Source organism: Triturus cristatus, chromosome 2_2 (assembly GCF_964204655.1).
Source record: "Triturus cristatus chromosome 2_2, aTriCri1.1, whole genome shotgun sequence".
Lineage (NCBI taxonomy): Eukaryota > Metazoa > Chordata > Amphibia > Caudata > Salamandridae > Triturus > Triturus cristatus.
The window spans coordinates 1,154,014,950-1,154,038,333 of record NC_140582.1 but is presented as its reverse complement, the minus strand read 5'-3'; the positions used below and the strand labels follow the sequence as shown (position 1 = coordinate 1,154,038,333).

The 23,384-nt window shown below is 45.4% G+C and overlaps 1 protein-coding gene across 3 annotated transcripts in view; it reads right to left on the bottom strand.

The window, feature by feature from the left end:
- Positions 1 to 23,384, bottom strand: part of ATRN (attractin) — a 900,609-nt gene that overhangs the window by 494,674 nt on the left and 382,551 nt on the right. For all 3 annotated transcript variants that reach the window (XM_085642692.1, XM_085642691.1, XM_085642693.1), the window contains exon 19: positions 2,680 to 2,817. In XM_085642692.1, coding sequence (XP_085498818.1) covers positions 2,680 to 2,817 — 138 coding nt within the window. The remainder of the gene's footprint in view (positions 1 to 2,679; positions 2,818 to 23,384) is intronic.

The following is a 23,384-nucleotide window of genomic DNA, read 5'->3' as shown; positions in this document are numbered from 1 at the left end:
CCCCTTTTAGCACACCATCTACAGATGTGTAAGAATGACACAGATATGCAACACTCTGTGACCAAAGGGTTTTCAAACTCTTCGCGCCCGGGTGGCAACCTTCTATTGCAGCACATCAGGTGACGAGGACACATCAAATACCACGCTGCTTGATTACTGGAGTCCTTTAAAGTCACTGGTCTTAATTAGAATGAATTTAATGTTCTTGTTCCTCATTTTTAATAACAATTAATATGGTGCTACGATGTTTAAATATTCCATGCGGGTACATGTATTGACTGGTGAGGTCAAAATGACTGCTCTCCTTAAACGTGTGCTCCGCTGCTTAGTGTCCGATTACATAACATTTATCATTGCAAGCCTCTGGGTACACTTGGAGCTTAAAATCTACATCTCACAGGTAGCTTGCTTCGTCCCAGTGGTCAGATTGCACACTGGACACGTTCGGATGACACGGTCACGTTACACGGCCAGGCCATCCGACGTAGCCACGCCCACCAGCTACCGGCTTTCTCCTTCATAATCCAAACACACACGGAGACCTGTGTCGGCGGGATCCCTTGGAGCCAGAAGTAGGTGTTTACACGGGAGGTTCTCCTTGACCAAGTAAGTGTGTGAGCACAGGTTAGCCAGCAGCGAACACCGAGCGGTATTTAATAGCATATTACACCGCTTGTTCACACTTCTGTTTTGTAGTGTGTGACTACAGGAGCCCCCCCACCTTCAGGAATCCGTTTGACCTTTACTTAGTAACAAACAAAGTAAGAACTTGTTTCTTTTTCCTGTGTTTCTGCCCATGTTAATAATTTTTCCCTGTGATACCAGGACCAGCATAGACATTTAAATTTGAGCAGCGCTTACGAGTAGTCATTAGCGCGCCACTTGTATGCCTACAAAAGATACTCCTAAGTATCATTTTATGTAGACCACTTCTAACAAGATTAATTTATCTTGCTGCACATTTTGGTGATGTACACATGACAAAATAAGCTCACCTAGCTCACATCGTGTCACTCATGCGCATACTTGTGACTACGCAAGGTGTTCAAGCATCATTTATTTTGCATGCTTGCATCATATCATATGCACAGAATCGGACTTGTTGGGATGTCCACAGTATGCCTGTATAGATTTGTTGGTATATTGAGACACCTCACTTCATTGTTTCGATCACGTATGAATACAAGAGTGCTTATGGGAGCACAGGATGTACGAATGCATGGTAACGCCTAGCAAGTGGTATGGCAAGCCTTTCTATTTGTAATGTTTGTCAATTTATGTTGTAAGTCCTTTTCTTCCTTACAGATTGTTACCAGCCTGTAGGTCCGCAAGAATGGTCATTACACTCCATGCACAGCACACCTTAGCGTGTGCGCTGAAAATCACCCATTCACTCGCATGGCAAAAATAATTTTTCTCTGCTATTTCACGATTAACTAGTCACGGCCCTGAAGAAAGCCTCATTTAATTACAGTGAGGCTGAAAAATGTCAGCCTTTTTTTAGACTGAGATATGGAAGCTTATTTTGTTTTTCACAATATCTCACCTTGATTTTAATAATTCCTAAGGCCTTTCAAATAAATCACTACTCGTTTGTTCACTTTAGAGACATTTTTAACCAAGACACACACACACACCTTCACAAAAAAACCTGCTCCACTGTAATCTGGTGTTGTAGCACAGCTGTGTTGTACTCAGCAACCCAGCTGGGACCCCGATGATGAAGCATACCACCAACTAGGTTGGTGGGTGAGGGTTATTTTAATAACCTTAACTGTTTCCTGCACTCTAGTATCCAATAGCAAGTAGGAAATTCCTCATGGAATAACCTACGAGTTCATCCAAGTTGTTATATTCATTCATTGTGTCGGGAAGAGGATGTACTCCCTATCTTCCTTGCTCTGCTTTGTGCTTAGCAGACATGCCAATACCACACAGGAGAGCAGCAGGCCGTGGAAGAAAGGACTGGTAAAGAGACTGGATATCAATACACAACATTGATCATGAAATGAAGCATGACCTTTTCACCTATGGTTTCATTTCCTAAGAATACAGGTTTTTTCCTGGACAGAAAAAGCCATTCACCTCCTACTGAAATTGTGGATGAATAGGTTATTATGAATTAGCATTTGCATCGAGAAAGAACTTCTTCACTGTATCCAATACAGACTGGGGCCTGATTCCGTTTTGTGAATGTGTGCAATCTGTTAGGCGAATATCTCAGTTTTACTGAGTTGTAGCATTTCTGGTGGGGGAGGAGACTGGAGAGATGAATCAGATTGCTTACATTTTCCAGCTTTGGTAAGGCTGTCCAGTGCCAAACAATAGTATAAATGTGTTAAATAACTGCCAACAGTGAGTGATTTAATAGCCAGTCAAAGGTATATCCTGACTTTATTGGGACACATTTCCTGAGTTAATGTATAGTTATATTATGGAGTGTGGCATGTATTAGTGCCCAATTTAGTCACATCCAGGAAGAGTAGGATAACCGCAATTCAACATTACTTTTATCAAACATTTCTAAAGTGATTTATCGAGCAACTCAAAAATCACTGTAGTTGAAACTTTACAATTACTTTAAATTTACTAGAAATGAAAAATCACACACATCTCACTTTAACCAAAATACAGTGAATAGAACCAAGAGCAAAATGGCAACTAAACAAAGTTTCTTACGTTGACAAGTCCCTCCATTGGTAGGGTCTCCATAATACCCAGATATGCAGATATCACAGTTTTTTCCAGTTGTCAGATTCTCACACTTTTCACATATGCTTTCATTGATGCATTTACTATGCCCATTGCACTGGCATGCTGCAAACAAACAAAATAATTATCAAAGATGATATCTTTTGCTCAAAAGACAATTATTACCTTTACAATATAGCTGGAAAACAGGCACTCAACACAAAATCACTGCCAATGCCTACCATAACTCAAAAGGTATTTGTGCTCTTCTCTAGGATAACAAAGTGGACTCTACAACGTGTCTTCAGTAAAAAAGTAAAAAGTATACACAACTATCACATTTTTTATTTTTACAGCATGAGGCTTCCAAGTAAGTAACCACATTTTATATTTGGAAACCACTAAATTCAATTGAAAAGATAGTACTTAAAATGTGCCGAATACAGTAATAGTCATGACAATTGCCATTTTTTACGCATCGTGGTGGACAAAAAAATAATGCAAGTCACTATCTTCCTGTGCCTCAAAGTATAACTGGGTATTTTAATACAACCATATATTATGAAAAAAAGTGTGATGTTTAAGATTATATCACCTGTTTCACATGTTCCTGTTGCAACAAGAAAAACATTATTTGCTGTAAAACTCATTGTGAAACTTGTAGTGCTTTAGATTAAAATTCTATGCACACTCCCGCCATCTGGTGTTTGGTTTGTAACATTACAAATGGTTTTGAGGCATTTCGGTTTTGGGGTGACTTGTGAAATGTTCCCTAAATCTAAATTACACTAGCACACAGACTTCACAGTAAACTATTCCTTCCTCGCCCCCAACCACACTGATAGGGTCGCTAGCAACTGTGTGACGGAAAATAGAAGGCAACGCCCTTGATTGGCTGACATGAAAGGATGAGCTGACGTTTGACAAGAAGCAGGAGTACATCTGGAGTATGACTGTCTCTATGTACTTGCATAGGTGTTTCTTTGACTGAAAAAGCCTGAAGTTCACTAATCCTCCTGAAAGAGAGGTAAAAGACATAACAAAAGAAGCCTGTCAAGAGAGGGTGCCTCACTGAGCTTTATGTGGACAACATTAATTTCCAAGGACAGGATCAGGGGCAACCTACACAGGATTACCCTACTAAGACTTTTCAAGAAGACCTTAATGACAGAAATTGTATGTTTTTGTGAGTGGCAAACAGGCCCATCCTTTGGGTCCCCTCATCTGGGCAGTGTTGGTTGAGAACATGGGGAGTTGATTCTGCTAAGGAAGTTAGCAAATTTGTCTACTACTAGCAGATGCTCCGCCAACAAAATTAATTTGTTGGCAGACCAGTGCCAAACTGTTTGTTGTGACAAGTGCTTACCTTACTCCTCATATCGTGATGTAATATATGTTGTCAGTTCAGATTAGCACTACTTTGTTGCAGAGTCAGTTTGAAAGGCTGGAAGAGGTAGCCATACAACGTTGTGCTCTAGTACACGGATGTGTAAGACGTATTTCTGAAGTCAAGTTGGTATTGATGATCACCTATGGAATGGGGTGGAAAATGGTCTGTCCAATAATTGGTCGTTCTTGTTGAACCATATTAGCATGTACTTAACTTTGACTATGCATAAACTAAACCCTTTTAGTACCGTCACAAGTGACCATTGTCCGACAAGGCATTCCTGTAGAGAGGATGCAAGTGTAAACTTTTTCATTTGGGACCAGAACTGCATTTGACACAATCATTCCTAACAGTTTTATTATCATTCTCACACAGAGTAGACGGTTGACTATCAGATCGTGCTTTTAGACTGACAGAATTTGCCATGCAAATTGAGTTGCTGCCTCTATTTCAAACTGTTTGTTTGCAGCATCAAACTTCTTGCTTTCTTTTTCGGGAGGCAGGTTGTATCCTGTATCCTAAATTATAGCTAATTTCCGGGTTGTGTGCAAAACCAGAGAGTCCAAACATGCTCACAAATGAATAATGGACCTTGATGTGTGGGCCTAAACTCCTTTAGTAGCTGTGTTGTAACCATCTCGACTTGCGCAGGGTCCTCTAAATTCTCCGAGTACTTAAACATAGTTCTAAGGAGTAGCAAAAACTGGGTGCTGCTCTCTCTCCCGGAAAGGATCTCTTTGAGGAAGTTGTCCTTCTCCTCTTTCACTTGTAATATAACTTTGTTGTGCTGTAAATGTAAGTGCTGTCACAGTGTTACAGAAATATTTTAAGGTTGCTTTATCCTGACTATCCAACCTGTATTCACGCCACTTATATTCTTAACTGTTGATCCTGGTATGGATGCTGTGGATGGGTCATCTCACTCCAATTGAACAGTGTGGTTTGAAGTCATTTTGAGGTGGTGACGTTGTTAAAAATTGTGCCAGTTTCTCTTCCTTTAGATAGGCAAGCTCTGATCTCTCTAAAAACCTCCTCAGTGAGCTAGTTTTTCTTATGAAGTGGCTGTGTGGAATAAGGGACATCAAGCAATCAGCCTTATGTAGGTTTGATGTAAATCATCCTCTCCATCCTGGCTTCAGATTGTGCTGCATCACTGTTGTCATGTTGTGGCTACTATGTACTGGGCATCAAAGTCTTACTAAGCTTTGAAGCACAGCTAGACGCGGAAGGGTGATTGGAATTCTCTCAGCTCCACAGTTTAAGGCACTGACTTTGAGACTTTTTGGGCCGCGAGGGTGAAATTAAATGAATGAAATGAAAAGATAATTTATAAAGCGCGATGGCTACCCTGGGGCGTCCCAGCGCTGCATAGGTTGGGCTGGGCGGAGTACGCTAGACTTAAACGAATTATTAAAATGATTTATTAAAAAGAGGATTTATTAAAAAGATGATTTATTAAAAAAGCCAGGTTTTAAGGAGCTTTCGGAAGGTAAGTAGATTAGGTTCTGATCTGATTGAGAGGGGAAGAGTGTTCCAGATCTTGGCTAGGTTGTAGGAGAGCAACAGGCCTCCACACCTGGCTCTCTTGATTCGGGGCACTGTGGTGAGATAAGATGTCCCGGATCTGAGGAGACGATTGGGATGATAGGCATTTACCAGGGGGCGATTGATAGCAGGGCCTGTTCCCCAGTAGGAGCGATGGGCAATACACATGGCCTTGAATTCAATCCTCGATTTCACAGGAAGCCAGTGGAGATCTTTCAGTCGAGCTTTGACTGAGACTCGTCGCGGGATATCGAGAAGGGTCCTGGTGGCACAGTTTTGGACAATTTGAAGTCTATTGAGCGTGGACTGTGGAGCCCCAAGGTATAGGGCATTTCCGCAGTCAAGGCGAGATAGAATCAGCCCTTGGATCATGATCCGTTTTGAGTGGAACGGGAGAAGGTGGAGGATTTTACGAAGTAGCCTCAGGAGCCCGAAGCATGTGGCAGCAAGCTTAGTTGCCTGGTAGTTAAAGTTGAGTGTTCTGTCCAGCCAAATGCCGAGACTTTTGATTTGTTCTTTGGGTTCGGGGGGACAGCCTAGGCAAAGGGGCCCGATGGAGTCGATAGATTTGGTGATGGTATTTCCCAAGAGCATAATCTCTGTTTTCTCCCCGTTTAGTTTTAAGCAGGAGGCCGACATCCAGGCGGCGACTGCTTCCAGACATTTGTATAGGCTGTGGTGGGAATTGAGAGGGGGTCCAACGCCACCACAAGCTGTGTGTCGTCCGCATAGGTGATAATTTTCACTCCAAAGGGGCGGACGACATCAGCCAAAGGACTAAGGTAAACATTAAAAAGGGTGGGGCTCAGGGAGGAGCCCTGGGGCACCCCACAGTTCAGGGGTCTGCTGGAGGAGGTGAAATCTTTCTCAAATACCTGAAAAGATCGATCTGTGAGAAAGGATCTCAGCCAGGTGAGTGCCGCTCCCGAGATTCCTATCCTACTGATGCCAGCGTGGAGAGAGGAGTTAAGCAGGTCCCGAATGGTGGGTGAGATCTGACTGGTGATCGGGGTGAGAACTCGCGGAGGGGCCGGGTCAGTGGGTGATCCTGATTTGACCTGTTGCATAATACTTTCTACATGGCTAAGATCTAAGGGCGGGATATATGTGAGGGAGACGGGTAGTGCTGCCGCAGAACCTGGGTCTACAGGGCAGCTGGGCCGAGGGATATTTTGAGAGAAAGAGGAATTAAAGATTCTATTTTGCGGTAAAAGAAGTCCGCTAGCTCGTCACAGTGGACCTGGGTGTTGCTGTGCTCCTTTGGTGTCTCGGGTAGTTGAAGGAGGGATTTTGCTATCCGATAGATCTCCTTGGGCTTAGAGGCTGCCTTGTCAATTCTTTCCTCAATGTATTTTGCCTGCGCTAATTTAATGCTGGATTTGTAGCTTTTGATAGCTGCTTTGTAAGCTGTTTTGTCCGTTGGTAAGTAGTCGAGACGCCATTTTCTCTCAATTCTTTTACAGTTGCGTTTGGCGTCTCGGAGGTCAGTAGTGTACCACGGGCGGTCGGATTCCCCCGCTTGGGGTGGGTGCGTTTAAATGGAAGTACCAGATCTAGAGAATTGGTAATCCAGCTGTTGTAGTTCTCATTGCCCTCTATGGGGTTGGAGGTTTTAGTGGGTACGGTTAGATCAAGGTTCTCCCGCCATTCCGGCTGGGGAAGTTTGGACCAATTACGTGACTATTGGGCAGTCATGGGTTTAGGTAAGGGGTGGTTGGGGAGGGTCCATGTGAAAGGGATAAGGAAGTGATCAGTCCAGGGAAGGGGGGAAGGGTTTCCAACTTGTAGGTTCGGGCAGTTGCTGAATATGGGGTCCAAAAGGTGTCCGTTTAGGTGGGTGGGCCCAAGGACTAGTTGCTGTAGTTCGAGGGCACCTAGACTGGAGGATAGTTCTCTAGCGTTTGAGTCGTTAGGGTCATCAAGGTGAGTATTGGGTGCCTTTCGACATCAAACAGTTTCAACAACAGTGGGTACTATGGAATGTTGAAGTTTGTTCAGAGAAGGTCCTACAGTCAAGGAATGGTGTCCTTGGGGGCCATTCCTTGCCATAGAGCCGAGGTACCTTTTAAAATACATCCTGGGTTGAGGTAGACCATTGCCTTGTGGAGGATTGTGTTTTCTGGCGGTTTTGTGACCAGTCCAAGGTTTTGGGGCCTAAACCCCTGGGTGTCATTCATTGCTCAACAGTAACAAGGCAGTCAAAACAAACAGTCTGAGGTGGAATTTGTCTTCGTTGGTTTCAGGAAAGGGGGGTGGGGGGAGGAGTTACTTCAAACCCAAATTATTTTTAATGCTCTAAACACAAAACTAGATGGCAGGAGTGTGCACAGCATACGACCTACATCAACACATGCTGCAAAGAACAACTTACCTTCTGCAACACTCCTTCTGGTTGTTAATTGATTTTACCACACATTCTTCACCTTTAGAACACCTCCAAGTTTCAGGCTGGACACAGAGAACTTCATCAGCAGCGCTCTAATGAGCCAGCTGGTTGTAGTGGTACTGCTCTGGCCAGGCTCTGTACCACCCCAGAAGTGATAGAATTGAGCAGCATATAAGCTCCAACTCAGCATGGTGACGTATATTTTTTCTCTTTTCTTTTCTGTCGCCTCAGATGAAAAGTGTAGAACAATGGTTTAGAATAGTGTGCTGATATCTAGCTTGGGATCCTATTAAATGTTAAGAAAACCACTCGAGAAAATGGAGAGGTGCGGGAGTAATGAGCAATCTGTGGTTAGAAAGATCATCTTCCAGAAAGAGCAGTACTTAACGTAGGCAACTTGTTCTTTAGATGTGTGAGGAAGGAAAATGCTACTTACCAGTAAGCATCTGTTCTTGGCATGTAGAGCTGCAGATTCACACACAGTGCATAGATCGCGATCTGGTGTTGGGCCCGGATGTTCGCACTGTGTTGATGTCTTGGAAGAAGTCTTTGGAAGTCACGAGATAGGTGACTCCTCCTTTGGACAATAGTGCGCATGGGCATCGACACCAATGTCAGATTTTTTTCGCCAAGAAGGGAAATGGAGTTTCGTATGAAACAGAAATAGATGTCCATGTATGTTGCATCTAATTAAGATAATACTGGAACAGATAAAGATAGTCAGGGAGGTGGGTGGGCGTGTGTGAATCTGCAGCTCTACATGCCAAGAACAGATGCATACTGGTAAGTAGCATTTTCCTTTCGAGGCATATGAGCTGCAGATCACACACTGTGCATAGATTGCATAGCAGTACTCCTCCTTAGCGGCGACCACCAGTATCTGTTGCAGTAGTTTGAAATAGCGTTTTGAGTACAGCTTTAGTGGGCTTTAGGGGGAATAGACAGTGTACATTTTGCTTTGTGATAGCAAATTTGTATACATTTGACAATCCACCTTGCAATTCCAGACTTTGAAATGGGATTGCCTTTATTTGGTGGTGAGAAGGATATAAAAAGTTGTTTTGTTTTGCGAAAAGGTTTTGTTCTGTCAATATAGTAAAGGAGTGTTCTTTTCACGCCGAGTGTATGAAGAGCTCTTTCTGCTCCTGTTTGTGTTTGCGAGAAGAACACTGGCAACTCAACAGATTGGTTTAGATGGAAGGGAGAAATGACTTTAGGAAGGAATTTGGGATTTGTCCTGAGAACCGCTTTATGATGGAGTTGGAAAAATGGTTCTTGAATAGTTAGTGCTTGTAGCTCACCGACTCTTCTAAAAATTGAAATGACCACAAGGAAAGCGACTTTCCATGTAAGAAATTGTACCTCGCATTTATGCAGTGGTTCTAATGGAGGACCCATTAATCTTGTGAGGACGATGTTCAAATTCCACACTGGGGAGGGAGGTACCCTGGGAGGAATTATTCTCTTGAGGCCTTCCATAAATGCATTAATGGCAGGCACCTTGAACAATGACAGATGTTGTCTATTTTGTAGGTAAGCTGCAATGGCAGCGAGATGTAATCTAATTGATGTGTATGCTAGATTACATCTTTGAAGATGCAGCAGGTAACATATGATGTGCTGAGTGGAGGCATCTGGAGGATTAATGTTGTTATTGTTACAATATATAACACATCTTTTCCACATGGCTGCATAGCAGGCTCTTGTGGTGGGGCGCCTAGCTTCTTTGATAACGTTCATACAATCAGGTGGAAGATTGAGATAACCAAACTCTAAGACTTCAGGAGCCAGAACGCTAGGTTGAGCTGTGCTGGATCTGGGTGTCCGATCTCTCCATGGTTCTGTGTTAAGAGCTGTGGGGAGAGGTGTAGTTTTTGGTGCGGGACTACTGATAGTTACAGCAATGTTGTGTACCACAGTTGTCTGGCATATGTTGGAGCAACCAGGATCAGCGATAGTGACTGTTGTTGCAGCTTGCGCACCACTAATGGAATGAGTGGGAGAGGTGGAAAAGTGTACGCAAATCTGCCTGACCAATTCATCCATATTGCATTGCCTTTGGACAATGGGTGTGGATATCTGGCGGCGAAGCTTGGGCATTTTGTGTTGTAATGTGTGGCAAAGAGATCAATCTCTGGCTGCCCCCACATTTGGAAGAACGGTTGAAGAACTTGTGGATGAAGCTCCCACTCGTGAATCTGTTGTGTCTGTCGACTTAACAGATCTGCCATGTGGTTTTGAATTCCTGGGAGATATTGGGCTAACAGGAATATGTTTTGAGGAATGGCCCACCTCCATATGCTCTGTGCTAGTTGAGAGAGCTGGAGAGTGCGTGTGTGTGTGTGTGTGTGTGTGTCCCTGCTTTTGTAAATAGTACATTGCTGTCATATTGTCCGTGCGGACTAAGACAGCTTTGCCGGATATCTGTTTCTGGCATGATTTAATGCCAGAAAGATTGCTAGTAACTCCAAATGGTTGATGTGGAGTAGCCTTTGCTGAGGTGTCCATGCGCCCTGTATGGTGTGATGAAGTAAATGAGCTCCCCAGCTGGTGAGCGATGCGTCTGCTGTTAGCACAATCTGTGGAACCGGCTCTAGGAAGGTCGTCCTTTGGAAAGGTTTTGGGTGTTCCAGGAGCATTTGTATCACGCACATATCCTTCACACAAGTCTCATGACGCTTGCAGACGGCTCTGATAAACGGACCAGATCTAATTTCCAAAAAGCCAGGTCTTAAACTCTTTACGGAATTTACTGTGTTCTGGAATGCTACGAAGGTAGAAAGGCATTTTATTCCAGGACGATGGTGCCAAATAGGAGAACGAACGGCCTCCTTGCCTGACAGTGTAGATTCTAAATGGGGTCAGCAATGCCGCATCGCTGGAGCGTAGCATCCTGGACGGGTGATACCAATGTAACTTTGTCAGCCAGTAATTTGAAACAGTTCCATGCCTATGCTTAGGGGTCAAACATAGTATTTTAAAAAGAGTTTGTTTTTTCACCGGGAGCCAGTGAAGAGTGTTTAAACATGCTACAGAAGGAGATCTATATGGGCGGTCAAGGACTAATCTGGCAGCGGTGTTCTGTAGAACCTGAAGTCTATTTATAAGATCTTCATTTATTGACAGCAATAGTGCGTTGCCATAATCCATTGTATTGATGATCAGTCCTTGTGTCAAGGGTTTTCGTGCCTCTATGGGGAGCCATTTAAAAACCTTTCGTAGGCTACGCATGACACCAAAACAAGTGCCAACGACATGGTTAACATGGCCCCGCATGGATAGACAGTCGTCCATGTAGAACCTAGATTACGTACGACGTTCTTTGGGGCACGACATGAGCCAAGGCTAGAAGGCCACCAATAGTGCAACCAATGGTCGATAGCTTTACCAAAGAGCATGATCTCCGACTTGCCCCCGTTCAGCTGGAGATGGTTTGATCTCATCGATTTGTCGACATGGGTAAGAATTTTTACAACGTTGCTTAGTGTCATTGGGATCGGGGCCTAAGGTGACCAGAATCTGCGTGTCATCTGCGTAGGATATGACATCACAACCATGTGATCTGATCACCTCAGCCAAGGGGGTCATATAAAGATTAAAAAGAGTGGGGCTCAAAATAGAGCCCTGTGGAACTCCCATCTTTACCGGTCTTTCACAAGAAATAATGTTTCCCATCTGGACAGTAGTTGTACGTTCTGATAGGTAGCTGATAACCCATTTAAGAGCATTCCCCCTGACACCAACCTTCCAGAGCCTTTGTTCAAGAATCTTATGGGAAATGGTGTCAAAGGCAGCAGACAGATCAAGCAGGATGAGGACAGCCGATTGATGTTTATCTAGAGCTAGTCCGATATTATCAGTGACCTCAATCAGTGCTTTCTCCGTACAGTGCGCCGTTCTAAAGCCGGACTGAGAGGAGTCTAAAAGTCCAAGGCTCTCAAGATGGTTTACCAGCTGTTGATTCACAAGGGACTCCAGCATTTTCCCAAAATAGGGAAGTAGTGAAATGGGTCAATAATTTAGAAGCACCTTGGGGTCGGCTGTCGGCTTCTTTAGGATAGGTCTAATTCTGGCTGCCTTCCAGACAGAAGGAAAATCAGCTTCAGAGAAGGATTTATTGAAAAGGTCAATCAATCCGTCTAAAACTGTAGGCGCCATAATAGAAAATAATTTTGAAGGAAAGGGGTCAGGTGGGGAGCCTGATTTTATCTTTAGCATAGCCGAAGTGACAGACTTATGGTCACATTCTATAAACTCATGTAAAATGCCGGGAGGGTCAGGTAAAAGACGGGGCAGTTCTTCGAAAAGGGTGGTGGTATGTAGGGGTAGAAAAGTCCGATGAATATTCATAATTGTTGCTTCAAAGAATTCAGATAAAGACTTGATCCAGTTTTGAGAAGCAGACAGTGGGCAGATCTGTAGGAACAGTAAATTCTTTTAAAATATGATAGAGTTCCCTGGAGGAATTTTCTGCCATTCTCATCCGATTGATCAAAAAGGATTTTTTTGCCAATTTTATTTCATTCATGTAGCTATGATGCTGTTTCTTATAACTTTCACGGTCTGCGGGGTTTCTACTTTTTCACCATAATCTTTCGGCAGTTCTACACAGACTTTTAGTGGTTTTTAATTGATCAGTAAACCAGGTTGCAGTTCTAGTCTTAAACTTAACGTTATGTAAAGGGGCAATTATGTCTAGAGTGGTCAAAATGGCCTTATTAAATTGTAATGCCATGTGGTTGACACTTGCTGCTGGGTCTATCGGGTCAGAGCAGAATTTGTTTTGAAAAAGGGACAGAGTTACTTTGCACCAAGAGCTGTGTAACACGACTTCGCTATCTAAATTATTTTTTTCTTTTAAAACAGTGGGAATAGCGAATTTCAATAGGTAATGATCAGTCCATAACAACGGTTCAGGGGATTCCATAATCATTTCGGAGGCATTCGTAAATAGAAGATCCAGTGTGTGGCCGGCGCAGTGGGTGGAACCAACCACCAACTGAGCAAGAGTACTCATATTAGAGATTAGTTTGTCAGTATCAGGGTTTAATAGCATTTCTGCATAGTGATTAAAATCTCCAATCAGGAAAAAATTGTCAGAGGCTAAGACATGGGGCGCAATAATTTCTAATAGCGGATTTGAGAAATCTCCTTTTATACCGGGGGGTCGGTAAACCAGTGCCCCTCTCCAAGAACCATTGGAGAGGCCAGTGATCTTAAGGGTACATATTTCTATTTGACTGTGCATTATATTTTCCAAAACAGTAATCGTTAAAGCACATTTGTAAGCAATTAACAAGCCGCCCCCTATTTTCTCTTTCCTATCGATTCGAATGAATTTATATTGTGAGGGGAAAGCGATGTGTACATCCAGAGAGGCGTGTTCCTGAAGCCAAGTTTCCGTAACGAAACATGTCTCTGGATCAGTTTGGTCTAATAAGCTCCATATCTCTATAGGATGTTTGGAGATGGAGCGTGCATTGAAATAAATCGCTCTGAAAGATCCAGGAGGCGCATTGTGTTAGCTGGGGCCCAAGGAGCTATTAGGCACTTTAAGGTCAGTTGAAACAGGAGAACGCCCAATGTCTGGGACCCTAGATCAGTCAGTTTCCCACACACCTGTAAATTTTTTCGAAGAGGTAATTAAATCTTTTATTTCTTGACTCGTGTATTGGATGAAGCCCATGGTTCATCGGGCAGACAAAGAAATGTCAATAGAATGTGATAAGAAGATAGGAAACTCCTGGGTTCAAGACAGGGGCAAAAAAAATCAAAAATACAGGGGTCCTGGCTTCTGGCTGCGGTCAGGCGCGGACGGGCGCAGACGGGCTTGCCTTTGGCGCGCCGCCGGACGCGTCCGCGCCCTTCGCCCAAATAAATAAAGGAGGGACGAAAAAGGCTGGAGTGCTAACCTAGAGCTTCCGGTTGCACACCTGAAGCAGTGCAAGCCCCAGGCGACCCTCCGTTCAATCGGCACACGCCGTGACGGACCGGGGTCAGACCGGGGCCTGCTGAGAGCGAGGAGTGCGGCCGTCCACCAACACCAGATCTGTTAGCTGACCTTGAACTTGGTTCCACTGACGTACCAAGCATTCCTGTAAGGGGGGTGTTAGACCTGTCAGCCCTTTGGGTGGTCCCTCCTCATCATTATTTATTTTGTCCCACTTTTGCCTCAAACCCTGTTTGAATTTTTCCTTTTTGGGAACCACCAGACTTTTTAGTGTTGCTGCAGATTCAGGGAGCCATTTTATCTACCCCTGAAACTTCTGTCTGAGGGCCTGGAGCACAAAATGGTGGCCATCTGTGACATCACCAGCACCCACTGGAACCTACTAGCACCTTCCAGAACATTCCAGAACCCTGTGACCGTTGGAGGCGGTTTAGAATGTTGGGAAGCGAAGACAGAGAGTTGACAGTTGGAGCTGGCAGTTGGCACCTGACTGGTGAAGAGTGAGCAGCAGAAACCTGAAGGAGGAAGGAGTGAGGCAGCAGGGGTGGAAACTTGTGCCTGGAGTGGGGTCCATAAACCCACCCTTGATACTAGTCCCTACTGACTGAGCCCAGCCTGGAGCCCTGTGTGGGAAGAAGCAAGAAAAACCATCCTAAGGACCTGGACAGCAGGAACAGGCCTTAGAAACCGAGAACAGCAAGATCCTGACCTGGAAACTGGTTTCCCTGGAGTCCGACGTCGAGTAGCCTGAGACCTGGAGCCCGAGGTGGAGAAGCGGCACCGACTGGAAAGCGGACGTCGTACCCGGAGCCGCCAGAGGTCGAGAGAGGGCGCCGTCAGAGGTCGTGAGGAGTACCAGAGGTCGAGGAGGAAGTCACCCGAGGTCGAGTGAGCGGCGTCATCGGAGGAGTGAAGTCCGCCCTCCGGAGTCGTCGGAGACCAAGGTGAAGTGTACCGGAGGTCGGGAGTGAGGATCGCACTCCGGAGTCGCTGGAACCTGAGAGAATCGTGCCGGAGGTCGGGAGTGGAGGTCGCACTCCGGAGTCGCCGGAAACCTAAGGAGAGGAGCACCGGAGGTCGGGAGTGAGGATCGCACTCCGGATCCGCCGGAAGTCGACATCGAGTCAAGGCCGGCCGACGTCATCGAAGTTGAGGTCGCCATCGGACCGGAGCCACCCGAAGTCGACATCGAGTAAAGACTGCCCGACGCCATCGAGTCGGAGGTCGAGATCGAGCCGAGGCCGCCGACATCGAACCGGAGCCGCCTACCGGCGTCGTCAAGAACTGACATTGTGCCGAGGCCGCCGACATCGAACCGGAACCGCCTCACGGCGTCGACCCGACTCCAGCGGCGTCGGAGCATCAGAAAAAGGGCAGTAAGTGGAGTAGAGGGCGCCTGAGGCCCTGTGGAGACCTGAGAGACTGCTCTAAGGGGCTAGGGAGGTGCTGGAACCAAACTGACTGTGCCAGGGGGTGAGCTGAGACTAATTTAGAGGGGTTGTGTGGAGGGAGAGAGCCAGGTCTCTGGTATTCCCCCCCTTGATCTACCTCAGTTTAGGCCTCAGCCTTGTCCAAGCCAGGGAGTAGACACCCCCAAGCCTTCCACATCCCCACAAGCTGTGCCTGGGCCAAATCAGCCCTTAGGAATTCAAAAGTGATCTGATTCTATGAGTGTCACTGTCAGCTTTTAAGTATTTATTAGGGGCACTGTATTTATTGTATTTAACCTATTTATTGCTTCACTGTATTTATTGGTCCACAGTATTTATTGATGCACAATATTTATTGGTTTACAGTATTTATTGCCTCAGAATATTTAATTGCCTGTATGTATTGCACTTATATTTATGCCTTCATTATTTATGATCACCCCTATTTATTGAATCATTAAGCCAGTATTTATTTGACCTGCACTATCTAAAAAGTTTGTATATTGTGATTGTTATTTATTTTATCCAATCAGCAACTAAGAGAAAAAGAAGATAAAGAAAGATATTTTCATAATTTTTACGGTGTAGAGTCGTTTTTGGAACGGATGCACGCATGGTTATTGTATGGGTATGTCGTATGCTTAGCACGGAGCCTGATTCCTGACCACTCGAGCCAAGCTACCACAGTGTGTTGAGGAGGACACCACCACCCTTTCAGTGTGGGAGTGTGTTTTTCCAACAGGGGGCATCTGGAGTCTTGCATGAGGTACTATGAATATGCAAGAGGCCATCATCCCCATGAGTTGCATGAACACTCGAGCTGGAAGTGAGTGTTACGGCTGGAATCTTGTTATAAGGGCTTGTATGCTTGCCATCCTGGCTGGACTGGGATATGCAAGGCTTTTTGAGGTGTTTATTGTGGCACCCAGATATTGTTGGATGTGGGATGGTTGAAGGTGAGACTTTGTGAGGTTTATGGTAAACCCTAAGTCGTGAAGTAGTTGGATTGTGGCGTGTGTGTGAGTTACACACTGGGTATGTGACTTGGCTTTTATGAGCCAGTCGTCTAAATATGGGAAGACGTGAATTTGTTGTCTTCTTAAGTGGGCTGCTACCACTGCCAGACATTTTGTGAAGACCCTGGGTGCTGTGGTGACTCTGAATGGGAGAACCTTGAATGGGTAATGCTGATCGTCCACTACAAACCAAAGATATTTCCTGTGAGCAGGGTGAATGGGAATGTGGAAGTAGGCGTCCTTGAGATCTAATGTGGCAAGGAAGTCGCCCTGTTTGAGTAGAGGGAGGACCTGTTGAAGAGTGATCATATGGAAATGGTCTGATTGCATGTAGAGGTTTAATGGTCTGAGGTCCAAGATGGGTCTCAGGGTTCCGTCCTTCTTTGGAACGAGGAAGTACAGGGAGTAAACCCCTGTGTTTTGGTGATGAAGGGGAACTGGTTCTATGTCATGTTTTTCTAGGCGGGAAAGCCTCTCTTGTTTTTGGAGCGTTAAGTGCTCTGTTGACATTGGACGCTGTTTGGGTGGTATGTTTGGGGGAGTTGAAGTGAGCTCTAGGCAATAACCTGATTGAATGATTTGTCTTACCCACCTGTCCGTGGTAATGTTGTTCCAGACAGGTAGGAACTGTAGCAATCTTCCCCCGACCGGACTAGAGCGGTCCGGGGGTAGTGGAGAGAAGTCATTGTTTAGGTGTAGAGGTGGTACGAGTATTAGTAGTTTTGCCTCTACCCTGGTTGTTATTGCCCCTGTAGCCTCCTCTGTAATAGCCTCTGTTAGATGAGGTCTGGGTGGGACTCTTGTAGGAAGTGGAGGGGTTATCCATGGTAAAACCTCTAGAGTGGCCTCTATAAGAGGAGCAACGAAAGGAACTTCTGGGAGCTTGCGATTGCAAAGCTCCCATTGATTTGGAAGTGTCGGTATCCTTCTTCAAAGATGAACCTACAGTGGGCCCAAATAAGTGTTCCTGGTCAAACGGTTGATTAAATATGGTAGTTTGAACTTCGGGTTTGAAGCTGGAAATGTGTAGCCAGGCATGCCTGCGTAAAAGGACACTGGTATTAATAGCCCGGGATGCTGTGTCTGCAGCGTCCAGAGCACAACGAATGGAGGTATTATTTATGAACTTGCCTTCCTGGATGAGGTAATTGGCTCATGTTTTATATTTGTCTGGAAGGTGTTGTGGTAGGGTCTCTAGCTCGTCTTAGTGTGCCCTATCATATCTAGCGAGCAAAACCTGTGTGTTGGCAATCATCCATATGTTGGCTGCTTGGGACGCCGTTCTTTTACCAGATACGTCCAGCAGTTTTTACTCCTTATCAGGAGGGGGAGCATCTCCTGTGGTTTGTGAATTAGCCCTTTTCCTGGTGTTGGAGACCACTAAGGGATCCAAGGGTACCTGCCCTTTAATATAAACAGGGTCAGCTGGGGCAGACTTCTACTTCTTTTCTACCCTGGGATTAATGACTCTGGCCCTTACAGGATCCTTAAACACTCCAGGAGCGTGTTTGATCACCCCTTTTAACATTGGGAGAATGGAAGTGGACCTCTGGGATGGTGCGAAAGTGTCCACGAGGAAATCTTCCTCTACAGGGTCTGTGTGCAAGTTCACCCCGTGGTATTCTGCTGCTCTGTGTATGAGCTGAGTGAATCCTATAGTGTCCTCCAGAAGGGATGGTCTAGATGGGTAGATGTCATCCTGTGGTGTGTCTGGGACATCTGGTGTGTCATAATCCTTCCATGTGCCTTTTGGGGTACCAGGAGGACTAGGTTCCCCTAAAGGTTGATCATCCCCTTCATCTTCAGAGGTGTCATCATCATCCTGAGGTGGAGGAGATGGTGAGGGCAGTGAATATGGGATAGGAGAGTGATGTGGAGGAAGAGGTGGAGAAGGAATCCTTAAAGGAGAAGTTGCAATGTCTCTCTTTTTTAAAGGAAGTGGAGCTGGTACAGGTTTGTCCAGTTTCCTTTTCTTGGAAGGACTAAGTAAAGTTGACCTGTCTTGGGGTCTTTTTGAAGAGTTTTTTGGGTTGGATCAGGTCGAAGAAGCTCCACCTCGGTGCCGATTTTTTCGGGTCCGATTGTTTGTATGGCAGAGGTTTTAGAGTCGTTTTGTGCTCCTTAGGTCTGGAATCGGGAGTTTTCCTGGGTTCCGGTAGGGTCTTCGGCACTGGTTGTTTCTTCGGTTCTGATGGTTTTTTTCGGATCCGTAGTTTGAGCGTCAGTGTTCTTTGGAACCGGTCATTTGGTCTGTTCTGAGGGTTTTTTTGGTCTCTGAAGACTGAGCGCCCAAGGTCTTTGGAACCGGGTGTTTACTTGGTTCCGATGATTTTTTCAGTGCCGGGACGTCCGTAACAATGGATTTCGGCGCCAAAGGCGTCGATGTGGAGCTAGGTGTTGGTGCGGAGGAAAGCAGGGGTTTCTTTTTTGCTGCCGGATATAGAGGATCGGCACCAACGGCAAGCTGGCTCGATCCAGAGTGGCCTGAAGGCTTGTGTATCGACTTCTTTGCCGAGCCCGAAGGTGGGGCATGAGAAGTTTTGTCCCGGTGTGCACCTAGGCCCGAAGGTGAAGGAGTGACAAAGCCTTTTTGGGAATGAGTGGTGGGGAGAGGTCGACGTCAGTACTTGCGACCCGCTGCCCCGGAGTGATGTCTTCGACGTCGGAGTCGTCGGCTTTGGAGGCGCTGATGTAGCCCTCTTGAATCTGCTCCTGTCCGTTGATGCCTTCCTGGAAGATGTCATCCGGAATCGATGTCAATGATAGAGCCATGGTTCTTCGAGCTCGACGATCCCGAATTGTCTTATTGGAGCGGAAAGAGGCAAAAGCTAGACAGTCTTTGGCATCGTGCTCAGGTGAAAGGCAGAGGTAACGCACCTCGTGAAGATCGGCGTGTGGAAACTTGGATCCACATTTAGGACACTTTTTGAAGGGAGTCCTTTCTATGAGCCAAAGGCCTTATGGCGCAGGTAGGCCCGAAGGCCTGCGTCGACGACCAGAATTGAAGAATTCAAGTTTGCAGAGATGCGCGTCGAATGGGAAACGCGATCGAAACGATACCAAAGAATGGGAGAAGGATTTTGCGTCGAACAGTAGATCGGTAACACCGAACTGGAGAGCAATAAACACATCTGAGCCCGATGGCGGAAAAAACAATCTAACGATGGAGTCGATGCCCATGCGCACTATTGTCGAAAGGAGTTGTCACCTATCTCGTGACTTCCAAAGACTTCTTCCAAGACAACAACAAAGTGCAAGCATCAGGGCCCAACACCAGATGGCAATCTAATGACAGTGTGTGATCTGCAGCTCATATGCCTCGAACATGTTGTTTATTGTATGGTGTTCCTGTGAGATCTGACCGTGCAATAACCTCACAAACCAGTTGAGTCCAGTCAGGCTTGTTTGTAAAACAATAGCTCAACCCTGGATAGCTGTGGCTTTGAGCAGTCAGGCTTAAACAAACGAACAAGTGCAAAGCATGAAGTGCCACCAAAACAATTGAATAGAAAAGAAACAACTCAAGAAATCCAACACCAATTCATAAAAATAGACTGTATTCTTGAAAATGTATAGACACTACAAAGAACAAGATCCACAGGAGGGTTACAGAGATAAATACTTGAAGAAACAATAAATCACAGCTTTTTACTCAACCGCAAACAAGCATCGATAAGTACCACAAAACCGGGACTTGGAAACGTTTACTAAACTTTGACAAAGTTGTATGCGGTCACTTCCATTTAACTTTGGCGACCAACTCCAGGATGGAGCTGGTCATCAGGGGAGTAACAAAGATCCAAAGAACAGTTACCTTATAGAAAAATCAGGCTCCAGTCAAGTTCCAGCGTTAATGGAATGGTCCGTCAGCTAGTCTGCCGACTTTGGTGCTGGAAACCAGGATTCGAGCCTCGGGGTCGCGTATACATCCTGTGATTCTGGGCAAATCACTTAATTTCCCCGTGCCTGAATGTGTAACGTAACCGATGCTCATTTAAAGCACTCCAATACCTTCGGGTCGAGTTCGCACTATATAAAATCTGCAAAAAATAAAAATAAAATGGCAACTTACCATTGACTTCAATGGAGTGGTCCTGATGCAAGGGATGCAGGAAGATAAAGCTACTCAAGAATGGTCTCCGGTGACAACGGTCCAGACTGCGTCTTTCAGGCTGCAATTTGGTAGTGAGCAACAATCCAGAGATATGGACTACCAACTCACCAAGGCAGACTGCTTTAGCTTTTGTGGCCCTGGTGCTGAAACAGGAATTCAGCCAACAGACTCTTGGAGGTTAGTCTTCTGTCTGCAGCTCAGGGAAGACTCTTCCTCAAGCAGAGCACCACAAGCACAGTTCTCTTTGCAAGCTCAAAGTGCAGCAGGGGCAGACCGATTTTGGTGCAGCCTCTTTTTGCCCGGTGCAGGTTCAGCAGAGCAGTCCTTCTTTAGACTTCTCCAGTACAGAAAAGATCTGAGGTCTGGGTGCCTAATTTATGCACAGAAAGTGCCCTCAGGGGATGCGGTGTTCACTAGCCAATGGGCTACTTGTATACCTCCCATCGGATGCCAAATTCCTATGAAGCAGAGCATCCAGGTATCTCAGAATGCTGTGTTCTGCCTACACTCAAAATGGCAGAACCCCTCTCTTGGCTTGTGGAGCTTGGTTGCCCACCCTAAGGGTGTGGCTACCTTAGGGCTACACGCCCACAGGAAAACCATTTTAGCCACTCGTTTCCCCTCTCTGTCCTTGACTTCACCATTTCCAGGAAACAACAGGAGCAGCTCTTCTTGTATGTGCTTGAGGTTTGCCCATCAAAGGCGGATCCGCATTTAAAGATCTCCTTTTGGATCCACACCCAGTTTTGCTTTTCCTTCCAGGAAGAGAAAATACCTCCTGCGTCCACTGTGATTTACTTCCCTACCTGGGTATCATTCACACCTCTCCACAGGATGTCAGGAGGCTGCCTAAAAGACCATCTATGTGTGCAACAATAAACTGGAAAACCTTGGGTAACAAAGTAACAACTTAGCAGAAGGTTGCACTATTGCCACCAGTGACGTTAAATCAAATGTAACCATTAAATCAGAGTTAATGCACTGATTATTTTGATACCTAGAAGTACCAATCTTAGTAGTACCATTCAGAAGTTCTCATTAGCAAAATGTCAGCATGCAACTTTGCACTCGCCAATGGGGCTACTAACCCTTTTAAAACAGAAACCACAACATTGTGGGTTTATTATTTTTAGGACCTTCGACCATGAAACTGCAGGTCCAGCCTTTAAATATAGTGCACCCTGCACCTTTAGGGTTCAAAAGGCCTGCTTTAGGGGTGACTTTCAAATATTAAAGAGGAAAGCTTGGGCTTTGCCAAAGTGTAGTTAGCAATTCAAAACTGCTCTGCCAGCCAGGAATGGCATGCTGGGAGTCATGCTTTAGCCTGGTCACACTCATGGTGGAACAACTAGTGATGCAGTCCCTGAGAGACAACTTAAACTTACAGGCCCTTGTTCCCCCGAGTACCATATATTAGAGACTTACAAGCAAGTTAAGTTTTGCCAATTGGGAATGAGCCAATTAAGCATGTACTTTTTATGGGTCGGAGCGCATGCAGAGCTTAGGGCATTTCAGAATCACCTAGTAGTCAAAATAGGGGCAAAACGTGGGGGTGACCCAGCAAACAAACATGTTTCCGTACAAGATGGATACATCTAACTGCAAATTACTCAACTTTAGAAAAGAAACCAAGGCAGTTCCCCTTCCCCCCCCCCCCCCCCCCCCCCAAAATCGGAGGATCTTGAGTGGACCGAGACAAAACTATCCTGCAGGACTGACCGTACAAAAGTGCCATTCTCGTCGGATATTGCTGTCAAAAGCTGTAGTACTTTGTGAAAGCAGCACCTTGGAGGAAACTCTAGAGTGCCAAACTACTGACACTGCGTGCTCCCAACCATAGCAAATAAATATAGCCAGGGCTTCTCTCATGATAGAAGACACCCAAAAACACCTCTGGGCAGAGACGCCACTTGTGATATACCACACACCTGCTCAGTTTGTTCACTCTAGCCTTTAGGGATCCTGCCAGGTGGCTGGCGACATGGATCATTTTCTGTTGTTCTACCCACCTCCAGAAACGCAGTCTCGAGGCACTGGGCCTAGGACCCCACTTCGCTCTACTTGTTGCAGTACCACATGGAAATAGTGTTGTCCATGAGAACCTGCACCAACCTTTCTTTGATGGATGGTAGGAAGGCCATGAGGGCCAAGCTCCACCAGGTTGATGTGGAGCCAGCTCTGGGTCACAAAGTGTTCTCACAACTGCAGAAGTGATATTTCTGCAACAAATAGGACTTCATTAAATGTATACATTTTATTACACCTTATTACACCTTAACTAACCTCTTATAGGCTAGCCAATTGGAATAGCCTTTGATTTTTTTAAATTGAGGAGGGATTGGTTTTACTGGCATCAGTTACCTTAAAAAGTGTGCAGTAGCTCGGCAGTCTTTAAATCTCTCTAGTGCCACTTTTTCCACAAAGAGTTCAGTCCCATCAAAGGGCATATCAATTTGGGACACTTACACAGTGCCAGAAAATCCAGTCTACCTCATCCATGCATGCAGTCTAAGCAGAGTACAGATGCCAACAGACCTGCCAAAGAAATCAGAAATATCCAGGCCCCACAGATGACATACTCCGCTACATCCTTTTGTGTAAAGTCAGGGCTAGATAAGCTCCAATGTCCTCCAGGCCTGGGGGCAAGGTTTCAGTGGCCCGGACCAGTAAGCAAACCAAATTTATAGACCTTATGTCAGATTCGCAAATGAAAACATTCTTTGACCAAAAAAGTCAATCCTTTTCTAAATCCTATTAGGCTTTGTCAGGAAGGAATTGGGAATGATAGCCATTACTAATTGAGATATTCACTATAATGCTCTCACATGTAGAGTTCTTAGTTAGGAAGTCTAAATCATCAGG